Source organism: Panulirus ornatus, chromosome 57, assembly GCF_036320965.1.
Source record: "Panulirus ornatus isolate Po-2019 chromosome 57, ASM3632096v1, whole genome shotgun sequence".
Lineage (NCBI taxonomy): Eukaryota > Metazoa > Arthropoda > Malacostraca > Decapoda > Palinuridae > Panulirus > Panulirus ornatus.
Window position 1 is genome coordinate 32,071,779 of NC_092280.1, and position 21,848 is coordinate 32,093,626.

General features: G+C 40.9%; 1 protein-coding gene across 1 annotated transcript in view; it reads left to right on the forward strand.

Annotated features, from left to right (window-relative positions):
* LOC139766425 (uncharacterized) overlaps positions 1 to 21,848 on the forward strand; it is a 136,566-nt gene that overhangs the window by 38,480 nt on the left and 76,238 nt on the right. Inside the window, exons 4-5 of the mRNA XM_071695114.1 lie at positions 5,114 to 5,242; positions 11,981 to 12,162. Coding sequence (XP_071551215.1) covers positions 5,114 to 5,242; positions 11,981 to 12,162 — 311 coding nt within the window. The remainder of the gene's footprint in view (positions 1 to 5,113; positions 5,243 to 11,980; positions 12,163 to 21,848) is intronic.

Here is a 21,848-nt window from a genome sequence, read left to right on the forward strand (position 1 = left end):
TCCACATCCAGGCCCCAAAAAACTTTCTATGGTTTACCCCAGACACTTCACATGCCGTGGTTCAATCCATTGACAGCACGTTGACCCCGGTATACCACATCGTTCCAGTTCACTTCCATGCATGCCTTTCACCTTCCTGCATGTTCAGGGCCCAATCGCTCAAAATCTTTTTCACTCCATCCTTCCACCTCCAATTTGGTCCCCCACTTCTCCTCATTCCCTCCACCTCTGACACATATATCCTCTTTGTCAATTTTTCCTCACTCATTCTCTCCTTGTTACCAGAATATTTCAATACACCCTTTTCTGCTCTCTCAACCACACTCTTTTTTTTACCACACATCTCTCTTACCCTATTATTACTTACTCGATCAAACCACCTCACACCACATATTGTCCTCAGACATCTCATTTCCAACACATCCATCCTCCATCCTCCTCTGCACAACCCTATCTATAGCCTACGCCTCGCAACCATATAACATTGTTGGAACCACTATTCCTTCAAGCATACCCATTTTTGCTTTCCTAGATAATGTTCTTGACTTCCACACAATTTTCACCACTCCCTGAACTTTTCCCCCTCCCCCACCCTGTGACTCACTTCTTCCATGGTTCCATCTGCTGCCAAATCCACTCCCAGATATCTAAAACACTTAACTTCCTCCAGTTTTTCTCCATTCACACTTACCTCCCTATTGACTTGTCCCTCAGCCCTACTGAACCTAATAACCTTGCTCTTATTCACATTTACTCTCAGCTTTTTTCTTTCACACACTTAACCAAACTCAGTCACCAGCTTCTGCAGTTTCTCACCCGAATCAGCCACCAGCGCTGTATCATCAGCGAACAACAACTGACTCACTTCCCAAGCCCTCTCATCCACAACAGACTTCATACTTGCCCCTCTCTCCAAAACTCTTGCATTCACCTCCCTAACAACCCCATCCATAAACAAATTAAACAACCATGGAGACATCACACACCCCTGCTGCAAACCAACATTCACTGGGAACCAATCACTTTCCTATCTTCCTACTCATACACATGCCTTACATCCTTGATAGAAACTTTTCACTGCTTCTAAAAACTTACCTCCCACACCATATACTCATAAAACCTTGCACAGAGCATATCTGTCAACTCTATCATATGCCTTTGCCAGATCCATAAATGCTCCGTACAAATCCATTTTTTTCTAAGTATTTCTCACATACATTTTCAAAGCGAACACCTGATCTACACATCCTTTACCACTTCTGAAACCACACTGCTCTTCCCCAATCTGATGTTTTGTACATGCCTTCACTCTCTCAATCAATTCCCTCCCTTATGATTTCCCAGAAATACTCAACAAACTTATACCTCTGTAATTTAAGCACTCACCTTTATTCCCTTTGCCCTTGTACAATGGCACTATGCATGCATTCCGCCAATCCCCAGGCACTCCACCATGAGCCATACATACATTGAATATCGTCACCAACCAGTCAGCAACACAGTCACCCCCTTTTTTAACATATTCCACTGCAATACCATCCAAACCCACCACCTTGCCGGCTTTCATCTTCTGCAAAGCTTTCACTACCTCTTCTCTGTTTACCAAATCATTCTCCCTGACCCTCTCACTTCGCACACCACCTCGACCAAAACACCCTATATCTGCCACTCTACCATCTAACACATTCAACAATCCTTCAAAATACCCACTCCATCTCCTTCTCACATCACCACTACTTGTTATTACCTCCCCATTATCCCCCTTCACCCCTTCACCAATGTTCCCATTTGTTCTTGTCTTACGCACTTTATTTACCCTCTTCCAAAACATTTTTTTTCCCTAGAATTTAATGATACTCTCTCACCCCAACTCTCATTTGTCCTCTTTTTCACCTCTTGCACCTTTCTCTTGACTCTTTCTTTAATACATTTTTTTTTATTCTGTCTAACAAATTTCATGTTAAGGCCTTTGTTGTATCCCTACATCTTTTGAGGAACTGTTCATTATCAATTTGATTTAAAAACTTAAAAACATTATCGATTTGATTTAAAAACTTAAAAAAGATGATCAGGTCACCTTTCACTCTCTTTATTACATGGTGGGCAAATTTAAAGCCTCTAGCCATTCTTTGTAACTCAGCTGTCCAAATTTCAGTACTATCTTTGTTGCTATTCTTTAGACCTTTGCTTTTAGTTTTTTTTCTCTGAGTGTGATGACCAAACCTGAAAAGTATATTCCAGTTTTGGCCTAATATAGAATGTGAACAGCTTGCTAATGCTTTTATCCATGTATTTGAATGCTAGTCAGTTATTTGCCAGTCCAGAGGAGGTACTCTGGTACCTGGTTAAGGATGATGTTGAATACCAAGTCCCTCACAGATTTCTGCATTGCATTTTGTCCAAATTAATACTCATATGAAGGCTTTCTTTCAAGGTGATTCATCCACATTACTTTGCATTTATTTGGGGAGGGATGCATATTCCTGTGTGGTGGGGTAGCGACAGGAATGGATGAAGGTAAGCAAGTCTATGTACATGTGTATATGTTGATATGTATATGTATGTATATGTGCATGTATGGGCATTATGTATATATGTATGTGTGTATATGAGTAGTTGGGCCATTCTTCGTCTGTTTCCTTGCGCTTCCTCGCTGACACGGGAAACAGTGATTAAGTAAAATAAATAGAATAGATATCATAAACCATATGTGAGACCAACTTGGAGTCTGTTTAGGTCCCCTTGTAAGTTGATGCAATCCCTCTCACTTTTCACTTCTCATGTGACATTTGCATGATGCGCACATGAACCAAGAAGAGTGTTGGTCCTTGAACAGAACACAACACCCCAATGATGGGCTTAAACCACTTAGAGAAGGCTCCACTGACTTGTGTCTTTTATTTCCTCTAAGAAATCTTATATCCTGTTGAGGATTATTCCCCTTATCCCTGCTTGTTTATCCAGCTTATTAATCTGCCTCCTATGCATTAGAACATCAAATGCTTTCTGGCAGTCCAGATACAATCAGTCCACCCAGCCTTCTCTTTTATCTGAAAATGGGTTCACTCTCATACAAATCTAAGAGGTTTGTTACAAATGGCCTTCTGTTCCTGAAACAAGTTTTGTCTGTCACTTATTTTAGTTTTCCTCAGCAGGAAGTTATCCCTTTGCTTTCTGGTTATCCTACAAACCACACTTATTAGGAAGGCTTAGTCTGTACTTCATCTCCTCTTACCAGTCTCCTGTCTTAATGATTGGTACTCTGTTTGCCTTTATCTTGAACAGTATATCAACTAATTTGTCTGGTGCATCTATGCATGTCTGTAATTACTCATTTTATTGTAGAGGAGGGGAATTCAACACTCATTGGGCCTATTTTCTTGGACTCTGTCTACTGTCATACAGCTTTCTTCTTTCTGCAGTTTGTCCTGTGTGCTTGAGAGATTATATTGCATAATTCCTCAGGAAGAATAGGGTTAGTTCCTTCAAACCTCTTGTTTCTTTAGTAGGGAAACACTGCCTTCACCATTTGTCACTGTCACCCTGACTGGGTAACAGCAGTTTTTTTGTTTCAGGCCCACTTTCTGCCTGTCAGATACCATTGCAGAGATGATATAATTGACACACTAACTCCTGCTTGCCTAGCAGCACAAATTTTCTTAGATTGCATGCTGACTATATTTTTTTTTTCAAGTGGGTTTTTTTTCTATCCTGTGGATTAGTATCCTTTTTCTCTTTTTTTTTTTTTATATTACTTGGTGTGTATATTAAGGATAGGGTGTATTGTAAGTGTGCTTTGTTTAGTGTTTTAGGTTTTATATACAAGACTTCCCCAACATACGTACAAGTTATATTCCTGACCCTGTTGATAAGTTGAATTGCTTGTAAGTCAGAAAATATAGATAATTGCATAAAATTAAATACCTATACCTGAAAGTATCAGATAATGTATTCTGAAGTAGATATAGTTAAATGTTAAGCAACATGTGATAAGATGCACTTTTTGCACTTTTTAATTAGTTCTGCAGTTTGGAAGAATGAGTAATTGATTGTATTTTGGACTAAGAATTAATAAAAATTTTTTTTAGCTTTTTTGCAAGTGTCGGTCTTTGTAGGTTGGGCTTTCTTTAGTCATAAATTTTTTTTTTTTTTTTTGTCGCTGTCTCCCGCGTTTGCGAGGTAGCGCAAGGAAACAGACGAAAGAAATGGCCCAACCCACCCCCATACACATCCACACACGCAAATACACATACCTACACAGCTTTCCATGGTTTACCCCAGACGCTTCACATGCCTTGATTCAATCCACTGACAGCACGTCAACCCCGGTATACCACATCGCTCCAATTCACTCTATTCCTTGCCCTCCTTTCACCCTCCTGCATGTTCAGGCCCCGATCACACAAAATCTTTTTCACTCCATCTTTCCACCTCATTTGGTCCAATTTGGTCTCCCTCTTCTCCTCGTTCCCTCCACCTCCGACACATATATTCTCTTGGTCAATCTTTCCTCACTCATTCTCTCCATGTGCCTGAACCATTTCAAAACACCCTCTTCTGCTCTCTCAACCATGCTCTTTTTATTTCCACACATCTCTCTTACCCTTACGTTACTTACTCGATCAAACCACCTCACACCACACATTGTCCTCAAACATCTCATTTCCAGCACATCTATCCTCCTGCGCACAACTCTATCCATAGCCCATGCCTCGCAACCATACAACATTGTTGGAACCACTATTCCTTCAAACATACCCATTTTTGCTTTCCGAGATAATGTTCTCGACTTCCACACATTCTTCAAGGCTCCCAGAATTTATGTATCATTGTATTCAAATATCCTCAGAGATGCCAGTAAGTCAACTGTGCCTAACACCCCTACTTTCAGAAAATGAGATCCACATATGGGATACTTACAATCAGCTTTCAGAGGCAGAGTCTTTTATACATGGAAAGCAGTCAGTTGGTTGATTTTTACAGAGATTTAGAAAATTTTATAAACTTCATATGTATTTTAAAAGGTCCAGACTGCCTTAAGATTCCAACTAATTATTTTTTTTAAACATCTTTAGAAAGCAGGAAGGTATTTTAGGTATTCTTTCTCTTTCAGGTTCATTTGTTGAGTCATAATGGAATCAGGCCATATAAATGTAGTTATGAAAACTGCGACTGGGCCTTTTACACCTGGTACAAGCTGAAGAGACACATTGAAACACATCTGAAGAGGAGGGACTATGTTGTAAGTATTTTATTATTCATAAATGTTCAATTTTAGAATTTAGCATTACAGTAGTGACTTATGGTAAAGGTGTTTTACACAAAAAAAATGGTGGTTTTATGTTTCACCATATTTTGCACTGAAGGTTAAATGCAACTTTGCTCTCTGTTTTGTTACCTTGATCTAACCCTCAGAAACCTTGATGTCCTGGTGGCTTTCATATACAACAGTGTGACTGTTACAGTTGTTACCGTGCTAGCATGTATAGAAATCCTTCCACAGGTTGTAACAGGCTTTATGTTGGTCAGATGGTGAGAGTTGGAAACAAGGAGTAGCCAACATAACTACAGAGAGACCTCTTTTAATGGATCCTCATGTAATGGATTTTCATTCATCTGACAAGAAAAATATGCACATTTAATGATTATATATGATAGTCATTTAAAGATGAAAATAAAAATCCATCAAACATAGAAAAAAAGAATAATTATATATGATAGTCATTTAAAGATGAAAATAAAAATCCATCAAACATAGAAAAAAAGAATATGCCTACCACTATTCTATTTACATTCACTAGTTATGTACAGTCTGCCATAATTCACATCATTTCTGTCTTGGTTGCTTTATTTTTAGATATTGCCTATGTTTATTTGGAGAATATTTTAAACCTATCATGTTTGGAAAACAGCTTAGAAGTGTGAGTATTGGTAAAATGTTTAAAGTGCCCGGGGTTTAGGTTGGGGGAGTGTTAGGTACATGTAGATCAGTCGTTTGAATTAGATTCCTCTGCCATTAAAACTGATAAAAAGTGAGGATAGAATGAACTAGCCAGTCCACCACATCCTTAGTTGCAATGAAAGTTACCCACACAGGGAATAAGCTGCTGGAGGTGTTGGAGAGCAGGCCAGGAAGTAGTAGGTGCACTGTCTGAATGCAGCAGCAGCAATAGTAGGTGCACTGTCAGAATGCAGCAGCAGCAATCAACAACACAGTAAGCTCCAATAAACTTATGAAAGTTGATTAGATTTAATTCTGTATAGTATTTATATTAACAGTGTCTTCATTCTATCAATAAAACACTATGATAACATCCGTGGAACAGTTACTGTTACCCAAGGAGGCCATATTAAAGCACTTGTGAAAGAATTGACACTCAGGAATGCATCTCTGTAGGTACATTGTTATGATGACCTCTTTTCATTGATTATCTGCATAACGGACATTCCTCAAGAATGCATCTCATTCATTACAAGAAGTCTCTCTGTATTGTGTCAGAACTGGCCAGCACAATAGTGCCATATTCCAACATAGAGCTAATTTAAACCAACTTATTGAAAGTGGAAACACTTGCACTATATTAGATACAAACTGTGCTCTGAGAAGAAATGTTGTGAAATCATATTTGATTTAGAAGGCTCCTTTGAAAAAACATTAACATAAGCAAGGGGAATTTTAGATGTGATAAGATTACGATGGATCTGATCTTCGTGAGATACTTTCTGATGTGACTTTAGGTTGACAGGTCAGGTAGAACCCTCCTAATCCAGGCTTTTTATCTTGGCCTATATTTGTGTTCAAAGCTTTAGTGTGGTGTGGCCACTTCCATTACACTGTCTGTAAAATGTGTAAATTCAAGCTTTGTTCTGGAGAGATGTTTGGCAGAGTACTGTTAAATGTGGGTACATGTAAGAGAACATTTAATATGTGTGTTGTGGACACTTGAAGTGGGGTAACTCAGTCACTGAACTGAGTCCTGTGAGGCAAATTCCCCCTACCCCTTGATGTCTAACAAACAATAGAATGGAAAATTTTCCAATATTAATTCACATTACCAGACTACATTGTGTGTGTTCCGTATATGTTTTATGAAGTAATCACTTTGTTACAGCACTTTATCGGATGATGTGGTATATGATAGGTCTCAGATTTTATGTTTGTGCTCCAGTGGTTTTCTTATATATATTATTTATTATGTAATACACATAACATAACACATTACACACGACAGCTAGAGACTGAGTGTGAATGAATGTGGCCTTTTTTGTCTTTTCTTGGTGCTACCTCACTGGAAGGGGGTGGGGTACCATTTCATGTGTGGCGGGGTGGTGATGGGAATGGATGTAGGTAGCAAGTATGATTATGTACATGTGTATATATGTATATGTCTATGTATGTATATGTATGTATACATTGAAATGTATATGTATGTATATGAGCATGTTTGGGCGTTTATGTATATATACGTGTATGTGGGTGGGTTGGGCCATTCCTTGTCTGTTTCCTTGTGCTTCCTGCTGATGCAGGAGACTGCGATAAGTATTAGATAAGTATTATTTATTATACTTGATTGCTGTTTCCCGTGTCAGCAAGGTAGCGTAAGGAAACAGACGAATAATGGTCCAACCACTCATTATTCATATTTATTCATTTATTGTACTTTGTCGCTGTCTCCCGCGTTAGTGAGGTAGCGCAAGGAAACAGAAGAAAGAATGGCCCAACCCACCCACATACACATGTATATACATGCACGTCCACACACGCACATATACATACCTATACATTTCAATGTATACATATATATACATATACAGGCATATACATATATACACATGTACATAATTCATACTTGCTGCCTTTATTATTTCCTGTTGCCACTCCGCTACACATGAAATGACAACCCCCTCCCCCTGCACGTATGCTGGGTAGCGCCAGAAAAAGACAAAAAAGGCCACATTCGTTCACACATTCTCTAGCTGTCATGTATAATGCACCACTCATGTGCACATATATGTATGTAAATGCCCATACATGCACATTTACATACATACACATACACAGACCAAATTGGAGGTGGAAGGATGGAGTGAAAAAGATTTTGAGCAATCGGGGCCTGAACATACAGGAAAATGAAAGGTATGGAGGTGGAAGGATGGAGTGAAAAAGATTTTGAGCAATCGGGGCCTGAACATACAGGAAGATGAAAGGTATGCAAGGAAAAGAGTGAATTTGAACGATGTGGTATACTGGGATTGACGTGCTGTCAATGAATTGAACCAGGGCATGTGAAGCGTCTGGGGTTAACCATGGAAAGTTTTGTGGGGCCTAGATGTGGAAAGGGAACTGTGGTTGTGGTGCATTACACATGAAAGCTAGAGACTGAGTGTGAATGAATGTGGCCTTTTTGTCTTTTCCTAGCACTACCTCGCTGGGTGAGGGGGGGGATGCTATTTCATGTGTGGTGGGGTGGTGACGCAAATGGATGAAGGCAGCAAGTATGAATATGTACATGTGTATATACGTATATGTCTGTGTATTTTTATGTATGTATACATGTATACGTTGAAATGTATATGTATGTATGTGTGCATGTGTGGGCATTTGTGTATATACATGTGTACTTGGGTGGGTTGGGCCATTCTTTCTTGTTTCTTTGCGCTACCTCGTTAACAAGTGAGATGGCGATTAAGTATGATAATGTATTATAAAATGCATGGGTAGACATGTACATATATACACATGCACATATTCATACTTGCTGCCTTCATCCATTCCCATTGCCACCCCACCATACAGGAAATAGCACCCCCCTTCCAGCAAGGTAGTGCCAGGACAAAAAAGGCGACATTCATTCAGACTCAGTCCCTAGCTGTTATATGTACTGCACCGAGACTTTCCACATCCAGACCCCACAGACCTTTCCGTGGTTTACCCTAGATGCTTCACATGCCCTGGTTCATTCCATTGACAGCATGTCGACCCTGGTATACCACATCGTTCCAATTCACTCTATTCCTTGCACGCCTTTCACCCTCCTGTATGTTCAGGCCCCAGTCGCTCAAAATATTTTTCACTCCATCCTTTACCTCCAATTTGGTCTCCCGCTTCTCCTTTTTCCCTCCACCTCTGACACATATATTCTCTTTGTCAATCTTTTCTCACTCATTCTTTCCATGTGTCCAAACCATTTCAACACACCCTCTTCTGTTCTCTAAATAAGCTCTTATGACCACACCTCTCTTACCCTTACATTACTTAATTGATCTAACCACCTCACGCCATGTATTGTCCTCAGACATCTTATTTCCAATACATCCACCCTCCTCCACCCTACACATCTATAACCCATGCCTCGCAACCATATAACATTGTTGGAATCACTATTCCTTCAAACACACCCATTTTTACTCTCTGAGGTAATGTTCTCGCCTTCCTTACATTCTCCAACACTCTCAGTAACTTAAGAATGTTGCATTTAGCTAGCATGAAAGGTACCTTTTCAGGTGAAGATGTGTTTAATGAAGTGATGGATACATTTTTAAAAGATTTTAGGTTGAGAAGCTTACTGATATAACATACAGATAGAGCTCTAGCCATGGCTGGATCGAACAAACATGCCTTTGCAATATTTGTAGCTGAATAAGGGAAAGAAGGAGAGAACTGTTAGATTGTTGTTTTGCATTGCATTATTATCCAAGAAAACTTCTGCACCAAAGGAATCATGAAATACCACTTATATCAATCATCAGTTATATTAGAGCACATGCTCTTCATCACAGGCAGTTTAAAGAATTTGCAAGTGGTCTTGGGTTGAGAATACCTTGATGTCACCCATCATTGTTAAAGTGTGATGGCTATGCAGAGGAAAGTACTATGACATGCCTTTTGAGGTGAGAATGTTTGTGGATATGCAAGGGAGGACAGTACGAGATATATCTAGCAATATTTGACTTAAGACCTGGCCTTTTTAGCAAATATGACAAGCTTCAAGGACTAGATCAGCTTGTTAGGAATTTTGTTGATCACATTAAAGAATTCAGAAGTAAGCTATGTTTATGGGAAAATCAATTATTGAAATTGATGTACACTTTATAGCACTTGCCGTCTGTCGTGCCACCAGCATATATAGTTGGACTGATTATGCAGAAGATGTATGTGCTTTAAAAGAAGAATGTTTTATGGTTTCCCAATTTACATGCTCTTGAAATGGAACTACAAGAGTTTGCCTTTCTGTGTGCTGTTAATGATGACAGAGCTCCTGAAGAGTTATAGATGGAACTGATAAATTTGCAGTGCAACAATAAGCTTAAAAATGAATTTAGAGATTTTGATTTACATGATTTGAGGATAATGTCTGTCTTCCCAAGTACTTACATTCGTGATCTGTTATTTTAAGAAATGAACATTGTTAAACATAAAGAGCAAAGTTTTCTTACTGATGTTTGCCTAACAAACACACTGCCTGTTCAATGATGAAAACAGATTTTGACAAAGGTCTCAAAACACATCAGTGCCTTACATCGTGTTATTAACCCTGAAGTCCCAAAGTTTCTTTTAGCAGTTTGTTGTAAGTACATCTATGTGTTTTTGAACCAAGTTGTAGTTATATATATTGCATGATTATAATATGAGGATTTTCTGTAAGTATAACTGAATTACCTTTTGAGTTCTGAATCTATTCAATGTATTAATCAAATATTGTTAATTCACCTGCATCAGTATAGTAGGAAGTCACACACACACACACACACACACACACACACACACACACACTGGCCTGGCATAGGTTCAAAATATTAAAAATTGGCCCTTTTGCATAAAAGTTTGGCCACCCCTGTCTTGGAGCCATGCCTTTTAAGGACTTCCTGCCTCAGGGGTCTCATCTATCCTTGCTCCTATGGGGAGCACAGCCACAAGGTTTCCGTAGCCACTGTACCAGACCATGGTTCATAGCCAAACATTTCACACATTCCCACAATTTGTTTTGCTCTTGGCAGATAATGGCCCATTCATCATCTCCCAACTACTTTTGCAAGCCCATGAGTATTCATCTGTTCATAGTGTCAGATGCCTGTCACTAAAATTCTTTACTCCATAAGATGCTCCAACTGCACTCATTGGTATTACCTCCACTGCACATCAGTGTCATCCATTCCAGACTACTCAAAACATTAGAAATACAGCAGCAACTTTTCTCTCTCCTTTGATAGATCTGTAATTCCACCTCTTGACGAAATGATCGTACTTGGTATTACTGTAACATCCCCATTGTCTTGGAAACCTAACATTACAGAAATTGCTAAATCTGTCTCAAAGAAACTAGGAGTCGTATTTAGATGTCAACATTTCATTTATTCTGAACAGGATTGATCCTTCCTTGTATGGAGTAATGCTCTCACATCTGGGATGGTTTTAGCAATGCATCCATACTTGACAGAGTTGAGTCAAAAGTGGTCTGGCTTATCAGCTCTCCCAGACTAACTTCAAAATTTAACATCTTTGCCCTATGCCACACTTTCCCTCTTCTAGAGGTATTACTTTGGTTTTTGCTCCTGATAACTGGCTGCTTGTGTGATCTTACTGTTAGCTAGACCGTGCAATGCTTGGCAAGCTATTGTATCGCATGATTATAGTGCTGCTGCTGATGCCTCAAGAGTGGGCCATTTTGATAACTGGTTTTTTCTCTACACTTTAGAGTTTTGGAACTATCTACCATCTCATGTCTTTCCAAATAACTATGACCTGGCTTTTTTTTCAAAGATGTTTTTCACTTCTAAAATTCACAGATACTTTTCCTCATCTTTTTCCCTTTGACTAACCTTCATATATTTCAATTAAGTCCTAGCCTTGATGTGCATTTTTATCTTTGACTAGGCTTTAAAAAAATCTGGACAGTTGTCAGGAGCACTGTTATTCTTGGCTTACCCTGTTTCATTTTAGAAAAGACTCTTTGAGGACATAAAGCCCCTTTTTCTCCAGTGTTCAGAATCCAACTGCAACCGTAGATTTACTACAGTATACAACCTCAACACACATCTTCGTCTTCACCAGCGTCCTAAGTGCTGGATGTGTTCACTTCCTGAGTGTACACAAGCATTTCACACACGCCGAGAGCTGGAAGTACACATGAAGACCCACAAAGATGTTGAGGCACCGTACAAGTGAGTTTGTTATCATTCATAGTTAGTATGAATTATGTAATGTAGTGCTTTCACTGTTGCCATCCAATACATTAGCATTATTAGTAAGACCTTAATTAAAAGTGAGCCAAGTTATCAAAAAATTGAGAATGTTTCAGCTGTAATGTAAGGCATGTAAAGATGTATACATTGACATGTAAAACAGTAGATGAGAGATGCTATTGGCACAGTTGTTCAGTATGCAGAGTTGACCACAAGAATGTGGTCGCTAAACATTGGCAGGAAAATGATCACATTGATGACCTTAACAACCCTGTCACATTGCACCTCTCATCTGATTATGCTTCCTCTAACATCATTGAGTCTGTCTCAGTTGCTAATACTAAGAGCTTTAATTTGTCCCCAGGTGACTTTAATACACAGCCTTTTATCAGCCAAATCATAATGTAAGAATTATCAAGAAACAATAACGTAAGAAGAGTAGTTGAACACATATTTTGTTACCCAGTCAGCCAGCCAACTTTATATAATAGAAATAGACTTTTTTTTTTTTTTTTTTGCTTTGTCGCTGTCTCCCGCATTTGTGAGGTAGTGCAAGGAAACAGACGAAAGAAATGGCCCAACCCACCCCCATACACATGTATATACATACGTCCACACACACAAATATACATACCTACACAGCTTTCCATGGTTTACCCCAGACGCTTCACATGCCCTGATTCAATCCACTGACAGCACGTCAACCCCGGTATACCACATCGATCCAATTCACTCTATTCCTTGCCCTCCTTTCACCCTCCTGCATGTTCAGGCCCCAATCACACAAAATCTTTTTCATATGTAAGTAGGAGAGATGGCCAGAGAGCATTATTGGATTACGTGTTAATTGACAGGCGCGCGAAAGAGACTTTTGGATGTGAATGTGCTGAGAGGTGCAACTGGAGGGATGTCTGATCATTATCTTGCGGGAGACAGCGACAAAGCAAAAAAAAAAATATATATATACATATATATATATATATATATATATATATATTTTTTTTTATGCTTTGTCACTGTCTCCCGCGTTTGCGAGGTAGCGCAAGGAAACAGACGAAAGAAATGGCCCAACCCACCCCATACACATGTATATACATACGTCCACACACGCAAATATACATACCTACACAGCTTTCCATGGTTTACCCCAGACGCTTCACATGCCCTGATTCAATCCACTGACAGCACGTCAACCCCGGTATACCACATCGCTCCAATTCACTCTATTCCTTGCCCTCCTTTCACCCTCCTGCATGCTCAGGCCCCGATCACACAAAATCTTTTTCACCCCATCTTTCCACCTCCAATTTGGTCTCCCTCTTCTCCTCGTTCCCTCCACCTCCGACACATATATTCTCTTGGAAAGAGGGGCAAGTATGAAGTCTGTTGGGGATGAGAGAGATTGGGAAGTGAGTCAGTTGTTGTTCGCTAATGATACAGCGCTGGTGGCTGATTCATGTGAGAAATTGCAGAAGCTGGTGACTGAGTTTGGTAAAGTGTGTGAAAGAAGAAAGTTAAGAGTAAATGTGAATAAGAGCAAGGTTATTAGGTACAGTAGGGTTGAGGGTCAAGTCAATTGGGAGGTGAGTTTGAATGGAGAAAAACTGGAGGAAGTGAAGTGTTTTAGATATCTGGGAGTGGATCTGGCAGTGGATGGAACCATGGAAGCGGAAGTGGATCACAGGGTGGGGGAGGGGGCGAAAATTCTGGGAGCCTTAAGAATGTGTGGAAGTCGTGAACATTATCTCGGAAAGCAAAAATGGATATGTTTGAAGGAATAGTGGTTCCAACAATGTTGTATGGTTGCGAGGCGTGGGCTATGCATAGAGTTGTGCGCAGGAGGATGGATGTGCTGGAAATGAGATGTTTGAGGACAATATGTGGTGTGAGGTGGTTTGATCGAGTGAGTAACGTAAGGGTAAGAGAGATGTGTGGAAATAAAAAGAGCGTGGTTGAGAGAGCAGAAGAGGGTGTTTTGAAGTGGTTTGGGCACATGGAGAGGATGAGTGAGGAAAGATTGACCAAGAGGATATATGTGTCGGAGGTGGAGGGAGCAAGGAGAAGAGGGAGACCAAATTGGAGGTGGAAAGATGGAGTGAAAAAGATTTTGTGTGATCGGGGCCTGAACATGCAGGAGGGTGAAAGGAGGGCAAGGAATAGAGTGAATTGGAGCGATGTGGTATACTGGGGTTGACGTGCGGTCAGTGGATTGAATCAAGGCATGTGAAGCGTCTGGGGTAAACCATGGAAAGCTGTGTAGGTATGTATATTTGCGTGTGTGGACGTATGTATATACATGTGTATGGGGGGGGTTGGGCCATTTCTTTTGTCTGTTTCCTTGCGCTACCTCGCAAACGCGGGAGACCGACAAAGTATAAAAAAAAAAAAAATATATATATATATATATATATATATATATATATATATATATATATATATATATATATATATATATATATATATATTGCACCTTTCTCTTGACCTCCTGTCTCTTTCTTTTATACTTCTCCCACTCAATTGCATTTTTTCCCTGCAAAAATCGTCCAAATGCCTCTCTCTTCTCTTTCACTAATACTCTTACTTCTTCATCCCACCACTCACTACCCTTTCTAAACAGCCCACCTCCCACTCTTCTCATGCCACAAGCATCTTTTGCGCAATCCATCACTGATTCCCTAAATACATCCCATTCCTCCCCCACTCCCCTTACTTCCATTGTTCTCACCTTTTTCCATTCTGTACACAGTCTCTCCTGGTACTTCCCCACACAGGTCTCCTTCCCAAGCTCACTTACTCTCACCACCTTCTTCACCCCAACATTCACTCCTCTTTTCTGAAAACCCATACTAATCTTCACCTTAGCCTCCACAAGATAATGATCAGACATCCCTCCAGTTGCACCTCTCAGCACATTAACATCCAAAAGTCTCTCTTTCGCACGCCTGTCAATTAACACGTAATCCAATGAGAGTTGGGGAGAGAGACTATCAGTAAATTTTAGGGAGAATAAAAAGATGTTCTGGAAGGAGGTAAATAGGGTGCGTAAGACAAGGGAGCAAATGGGAACTTCAGTGAAGGGCGTAAATGGGGAGGTGATAAAAAGTAGTGGTGATGTGAGAAGGAGATGGAATGAGTATTTTGAAGGTTTGTTGAATGTGTCTGATGACAGAGTGGCAGATATAGGGTGTTTTGGTCGAGGTGGTGTGCAAAGTGAGAGGGTTAGGGAAAATGATTTGGTAAACAGAGAAGAGGTAGTAAAAGCTTTGCGGAAGATGAAAGCCGGCAAGGCAGCAGGTTTGGATGGTATTGCAGTGGAATTTATTAAAAAAGGGGGTGAATGTATTGTTGACTGGTTGGTAAGGTTATTTAATGTATGTATGACTCATGGTGAGGTGCCTGAGGATTGGCGGAATGCGTGCATAGTGCCATTGTACAAAGGCAAAGGGGACAAGAGTGAGTGCTCAAATTACAGAGGTATAAGTTTGTTGAGTATTCCTGGTAAATTATATGGGAGGGTATTGATTGAGAGGGTGAAGGCATGTACAGAACATCAGATTGGGGAAGAGCAGTGCGGTTTCAGAAGTGGTAGAGGATGTGTGGATCAGGTGTTTGCTTTGAAGAATGTATGTGAGCAATACTTAGAAAAGCAAATGGATTTGTATGTAGCATTTATGGATCTGGAGAAGGCATATGATAGAGTTGATAGAGATGCTCTGTGGAAGGTATTAAGAATATATGGTGTGGGAGGCAAGTTGTTAGAAGCAGTGAAAAGTTTTTATCGAGGATGTAAGGCATGTGTACGTGTAGGAAGAGAGGAAAGTGATTGGTTCTCAGTGAATGTAGGTTTGCGGCAGGGGTGTGTGATGTCTCCATGGTTGTTTAATTTGTTTATGGATGGGGTTGTTAGGGAGGTAAATGCAAGAGTTTTGGAAAGAGGGGCAAGTATGAAGTCTGTTGGGGATGAGAGAGCTTGGGAAGTGAGTCAGTTGTTGTTCGCTGATGATACAGCGCTGGTGGCTGATTCATGTGAGAAACTGCAGAAGCTGGTGACTGAGTTTGGTAAAGTGTGTGGAAGAAGAAAGTTAAGAGTAAATGTGAATAAGAGCAAGGTTATTAGGTACAGTAGGGTTGAGGGTCAAGTCAATTGGGAGGTGAGTTTGAATGGAGAAAAACTGGAGGAAGTGAAGTGTTTTAGATATCTGGGAGTGGATCTGGCAGCGGATGGAACCATGGAAGCGGAAGTGGATCATAGGGTGGGGGAGGGGGCGAAAATTTTGGGAGCCTTGAAAAATGTGTGGAAGTCGAGAACATTATCTCGGAAAGCAAAAATGGGTATGTTTGAAGGAATAGTGGTTCCAACAATGTTGTATGGTTGCGAGGCGTGGGCTATGGATAGAGTTGTGCGCAGGAGGATGGATGTGCTGGAAATGAGATGTTTGAGGACAATGTGTGGTGTGAGGTGGTTTGATCGAGTAAGTAACGTAAGGGTAAGAGAGATGTGTGGAAATAAAAAGAGCGTGGTTGAGAGAGCAGAAGAGGGTGTTTTGAAATGGTTTGGGCACATGGAGAGAATGAGTGAGGAAAGATTGACCAAGAGGATATATGTGTCGGAGGTGGAGGGAACGAGGAGAAGAGGGAGACCAAATTGGAGGTGGAAAGATGGAGTGAAAAAGATTTTGTGTGATCGGGGCCTGAACATGCAGGAGGGTGAAAGGAGGGCACGGAATAGAGTGAATTGGAGCGATGTGGTATACAGGGGTTGACGTGCTGTCAGTGGAGTGAATCAAGGCATGTGAAGCGTCTGGGGTAAACCATGGAAAGCTGTGTAGGTATGTATATTTGCGTGTGTGGACGTGTGTATGTGCATGTGTATGGGGGGGGGGTTGGGCCATTTCTTTCGTCTGTTTCCTTGCGCTACCTCGCAAACGCGGGAGACAGCGACAAAGTATAAAAAAAAAAATATATATATATATATATATATATATTCCGCCAGTCCTCAGGCACCTCACCATGAGTCATACATACATTAAATAACCTTACCAACCAGTCAACAATACAGTCACCCCCTTTTTTAATAAATTCCACTGCAATACCATCCAAACCTGCTGCCTTGCCGGCTTTCATCTTCCGCAAAGCTTTTACTACCTCTTCTCTGTTTACCAAATCATTTTCCCTAACCCTCTCACTTTGCACACCACCTCAACCAAAACACCCTATATCTGCCATTCTATCATCAAACACATTCAACAAACCTTCAAAATACTCACTCCATCTCCTTCTCACATCACCACTACTTGTTATCACCTCCCCATTTGTGCCCTTCACTGAAGTTCCCATTTGCTCCCTTGTCTTACGCACTTTATTTACCTCCTTCCAGAACATCTTTTTATTTTCCCTAAAATTTAATGATACTCTCTCACCCCAACTCTCATTTGCCCTTTTTTTCACCTCATGCACCTTTCTCTTGACCTCCTGTCTCTTTCTTTTATACATCTCCCACTCAATTGCATTTTTTCCCTGCAAAAATCGTCCAAATGCCTCTCTCTTCTCTTTCACTAATACTCTTACTTCTTCATCCCACCACTCACTACCCTTTCTAATCAACCCACCTCCCACTCTTCTCATGCCACAAGCATCTTTTGCACAGTGCATAGTGCCATTGTACAAAGGCAAAGGGGATAAGAGTGAGTGCTCAAATTACAGAGGTATAAGTTTGTTGAGTATTCCTTGTAAATTATATGGGAGGGTATTGATTGAGAGGGTGAAGGCATGTACAGAGCATCAGATTGGGGAAGAGCAGTGTGGTTTCAGAAGTGGTAGAGGATGTGTGGATCAGGTGTTTGCTTTGAAGAATGTATGTGAGAAATACTTAGAAAAGCAAATGGATTTGTATGTAGCATTTATGGATTTGGAGAAGGCATATGATAGAGTTGATAGAGATGCTCTGTGGAAGGTATTAAGAATACATGGTGTGGGAGGCAAGTTGTTAGAAGCAGTGAAAAGTTTTTATCGAGGATGTAAGGCATGTGTACGTGTAGGAAGAGAGGAAAGTGATTGGTTCTCAGTGAATGTAGGTTTGCGGCAGGGGTGTGTGATGTCTCCATGGTTGTTTAATTTGTTTATGGATGGGGTTGTTATGGAGGTGAATGCAAGAGTTTTGGAAAGAGGGGCAAGTATGAAGTCTGTTGTGGATGAGAGAGCTTGGGAAGTGAGTCAGTTGTTGTTCGCTGATGATACAGCGCTGGTGGCTGATTCATGTGAGAAACTGCAGAAGCTGGTGACTGAGTTTGGTAAAGTGTGTGGAAGAAGAAAGTTAAGAGTAAATGTGAATAAGAGCAAGGTTATTAGGTACAGTAGGGTTGAGGGTCAAGTCAATTGGGAGGTGAGTTTGAATGGAGAAAAACTGGAGGAAGTGAAGTGTTTTAGATATCTGGGAGTGGATCTGGCAGCGGATGGAAACATGGAAGCGGAAGTGGATCATAGGGTGGGGGAGGGGGCAAAAATTCTGGGAGCCTTGAAGAATGTGTGGAAGTCGAGAACATTATCTCGGAAAGCAAAAGTGGGTATGTTTGAAGGAATAGTGGTTCCAAAAATGTTGTATGGTTGCGAGGCGTGGACTATGGATAGAGTTGTGCGCAGGAGGATGGATGTGCTGGAAATGAGATGTTTGAGGACAATGTGTGGTGTGAGGTGGTTTGATCGAGTAAGTAACGTAAGGGTAAGAGAGATGTGTGGAAATAAAAAGAGCGTGGTTGAGAGAGCAGAAGAGGGTGTTTTGAAATGGTTTGGTCACATGGAGAGAATGAGTGAGGAAAGATTGACCAAGAGGATATATGTGTCGGAGGTGGAGGGAACGAGGAGAAGAGGGAGACCAAATTGGAGGTGGAAAGATTGAGTGAAAAAGATTTTGTGTGATCGGGGCCTGAACATGCAGGAGGGTGAAAGGAGGGCAAGGAATAGAGTGAATTGGATCGATGTGGTATACGTGGGTTGACGTGCTGTGAGTGGATTGAATCAGGGCATGCGAAGCGTCTGGGGTAAACCATGGAAAGCTGTGTAGGTATGTATATTTGTGTGTGTGGACGTATGTATATACATGTGTATGGGGGTGGGTTGGGCCATTTCTTTCGTCTGTTTCCTTGCGCTACCTCGCAAACGCGGGAGACAGCGACAAAGCAAAAAAAAAAAATATATATATATATATATATATATATATATATATATATATATATATATATATATATATATATTACAGAGGTATAAGTTTGTTGAGTATTCCTGGTAAATTATATGGGAGGGTATTGATTGAGAGGGTGAAGGCATGTACAGAGCATCAGATTGGGGAAGAGCAGTGTGGTTTCAGAAGTGGTAGAGGATGTGTGGATCAGGTGTTTGCTTTGAAGAATGTATGTGAGAAATACTTAGAAAAGCAAATGGATTTGTATGTAGCATTTATGGATCTGGAGAAGGCATATGATAGAGTTGATAGAGATGCTCTGTGGAAGGTATTAAGAATATATGGTGTGGGAGGAAAGTTGTTAGAAGCAGTGAAAAGTTTTTATCGAGGATGTAAGGCATGTGTACGTGTAGGAAGAGAGGAAAGTGATTGGTTCTCAGTGAATGTAGGTTTGCGGCAGGGGTGTGTGATGTCTCCATGGTTGTTTAATTTGTTTATGGATGGGGTTGTTAGGGAGGTAAATGCAAGAGTTTTGGAAAGAGGGGCAAGTATGAAGTCTGTTGGGGATGAGAGAGCTTGGGAAGTGAGTCAGTTGTTGTTCGCTGATGATACAGCGCTGGTGGCTGATTCATGTGAGAAACTGCAGAAGCTGGTGACTGAGTTTGGTAAAGTGTGTGGAAGAAGAAAGTTAAGAGTAAATGTGAATAAGAGCAAGGTTATTAGGTACAGTAGGGTTGAGGGTCAAGTCAATTGGGAGGTGAGTTTGAATGGAGAAAAACTGGAGGAAGTGAAGTGTTTTAGATATCTGGGAGTGGATCTGGCAGCGGATGGAACCATGGAAGTGGAAGTGGATCATAGGGTGGGGGAGGGGGCGAAAATTCTGGGGGCCTTGAAGAATGTGTGGAAGTCGAGAACATTATCTCGGAAAGCAAAAATGGGTATGTTTGAAGGAATAGTGCTTCCAACAATGTTGTATGGTTGCGAGGCGTGGGCTGTGGATAGAGCTGTGCGCAGGAGGATGGATGTGCTGGAAATGAGATGTTTGAGGACAATGTGTGGTGTGAGGTGGTTTGATCGAGTAAGTAACGTAAGGGTAAGAGAGATGTGTGGAAATAAAAAGAGCTTGGTTGAGAGAGCAGAAGAGGGTGTTTTGAAGTGGTTTGGGCACATGGAGAGAATGAGTGAGGAAAGATTGACCAAGAGGATATATGTGTCGGAGGTGGAGGGAACGAGGAGAAGAGGGAGACCAAATTGGAGGTGGAAAGATGGAGTGAAAAAGATTTTGTGTGATCGGGGCCTGAATATGCAGGAGGGTGAAAGGAGGGCAAGGAATAGAGTGAATTGGAGCGATGTGGTATACCGGGGTTGACGTGCTGTCAGTGGATTGAATCAAGGCATGTGAAGCGTCTGGGGTAAACCATGGAAAGCTGTGTAGGTATGTATATTTGCGTGTGTGGACGTATGTATATACATGTGTATGGGGGGTGGGTTGGGCCATTTCTTTCGTCTGTTTCCTTGCGCTACCTCGCAAACGCGGAAGACAGCGACAAAGTATAAAAAAAAAAAAAAAGAAAGGGGGAAACAGAAGGAGTCACACGGTGAATGCTCATCCTCCTCGAAGGCTCAGATTGGGGTGTCTAAATGTGTATGGATGTAACCAAGATGAGAAAAAAGGAGAGATAGGTAGTATGTTTGAGGAAAGGAACCTGGATGTTTTGGCTCTGAGTGAAACGAAGCTGAAGGGTAAAGGGGAAGAGTGGTTTGGGAATGTCATGGAAGTAAAGTCAGGGTTTAGTGAGAGGACAAGAGCAAGGGAAGGAGTAGCACTACTGAAACAGGAGTGTTGGGAGTATGTGATAGAGTGTAAGAAAGTAAACTCTAAATTGATATGGGTAAAACTGAAAGTTGATAGAGAGAGATGGGTGATTATTGGTGCATATGCACCAGGGCATGAGAAGAAAGATCATGAGAGGCAAGTGTTTTGGGAGCAGCTGAATGAGTGTGTTAGTGGTTTTGATGCACGAGACCGGGTTATAGTGATAGGTGATTTGAATGCAAAGGTGAGTAATGTGACAGTTGAGGGAATAATTGGTATACATGGGGTGTTCAGTGTTGTAAATGGAAATGGTGAAGAGCTTGTAGATTTATGTGCTGAAAAATGATTGGTGATTGGGAATACCTGGTTTAAAAAGAGAGATATACATAAGTATACGTATGTAAGTAGGAGAGATGGCCAGAGAGCGTTATTGGATTACGTGTTAATTGACAGGCGCGTGAAATAGAGACTTTTGGATGTGAATGTGCTGAGAGGTGCAACTGGAGGGACGTTAGATCATTATCTTGTGGAGGCGAAGGTGAAGATTTGTAGAGGTTTTCAGAAAAGAAGAGAGAATGTTGGGGTGAAGAGAGTGGTGAGAGTAAGTGAGCTTGGGAAGGAGACTTGTGTGAGGAAGTACCAGGAGAGACTGAGTACAGAATGGAAAAAGGT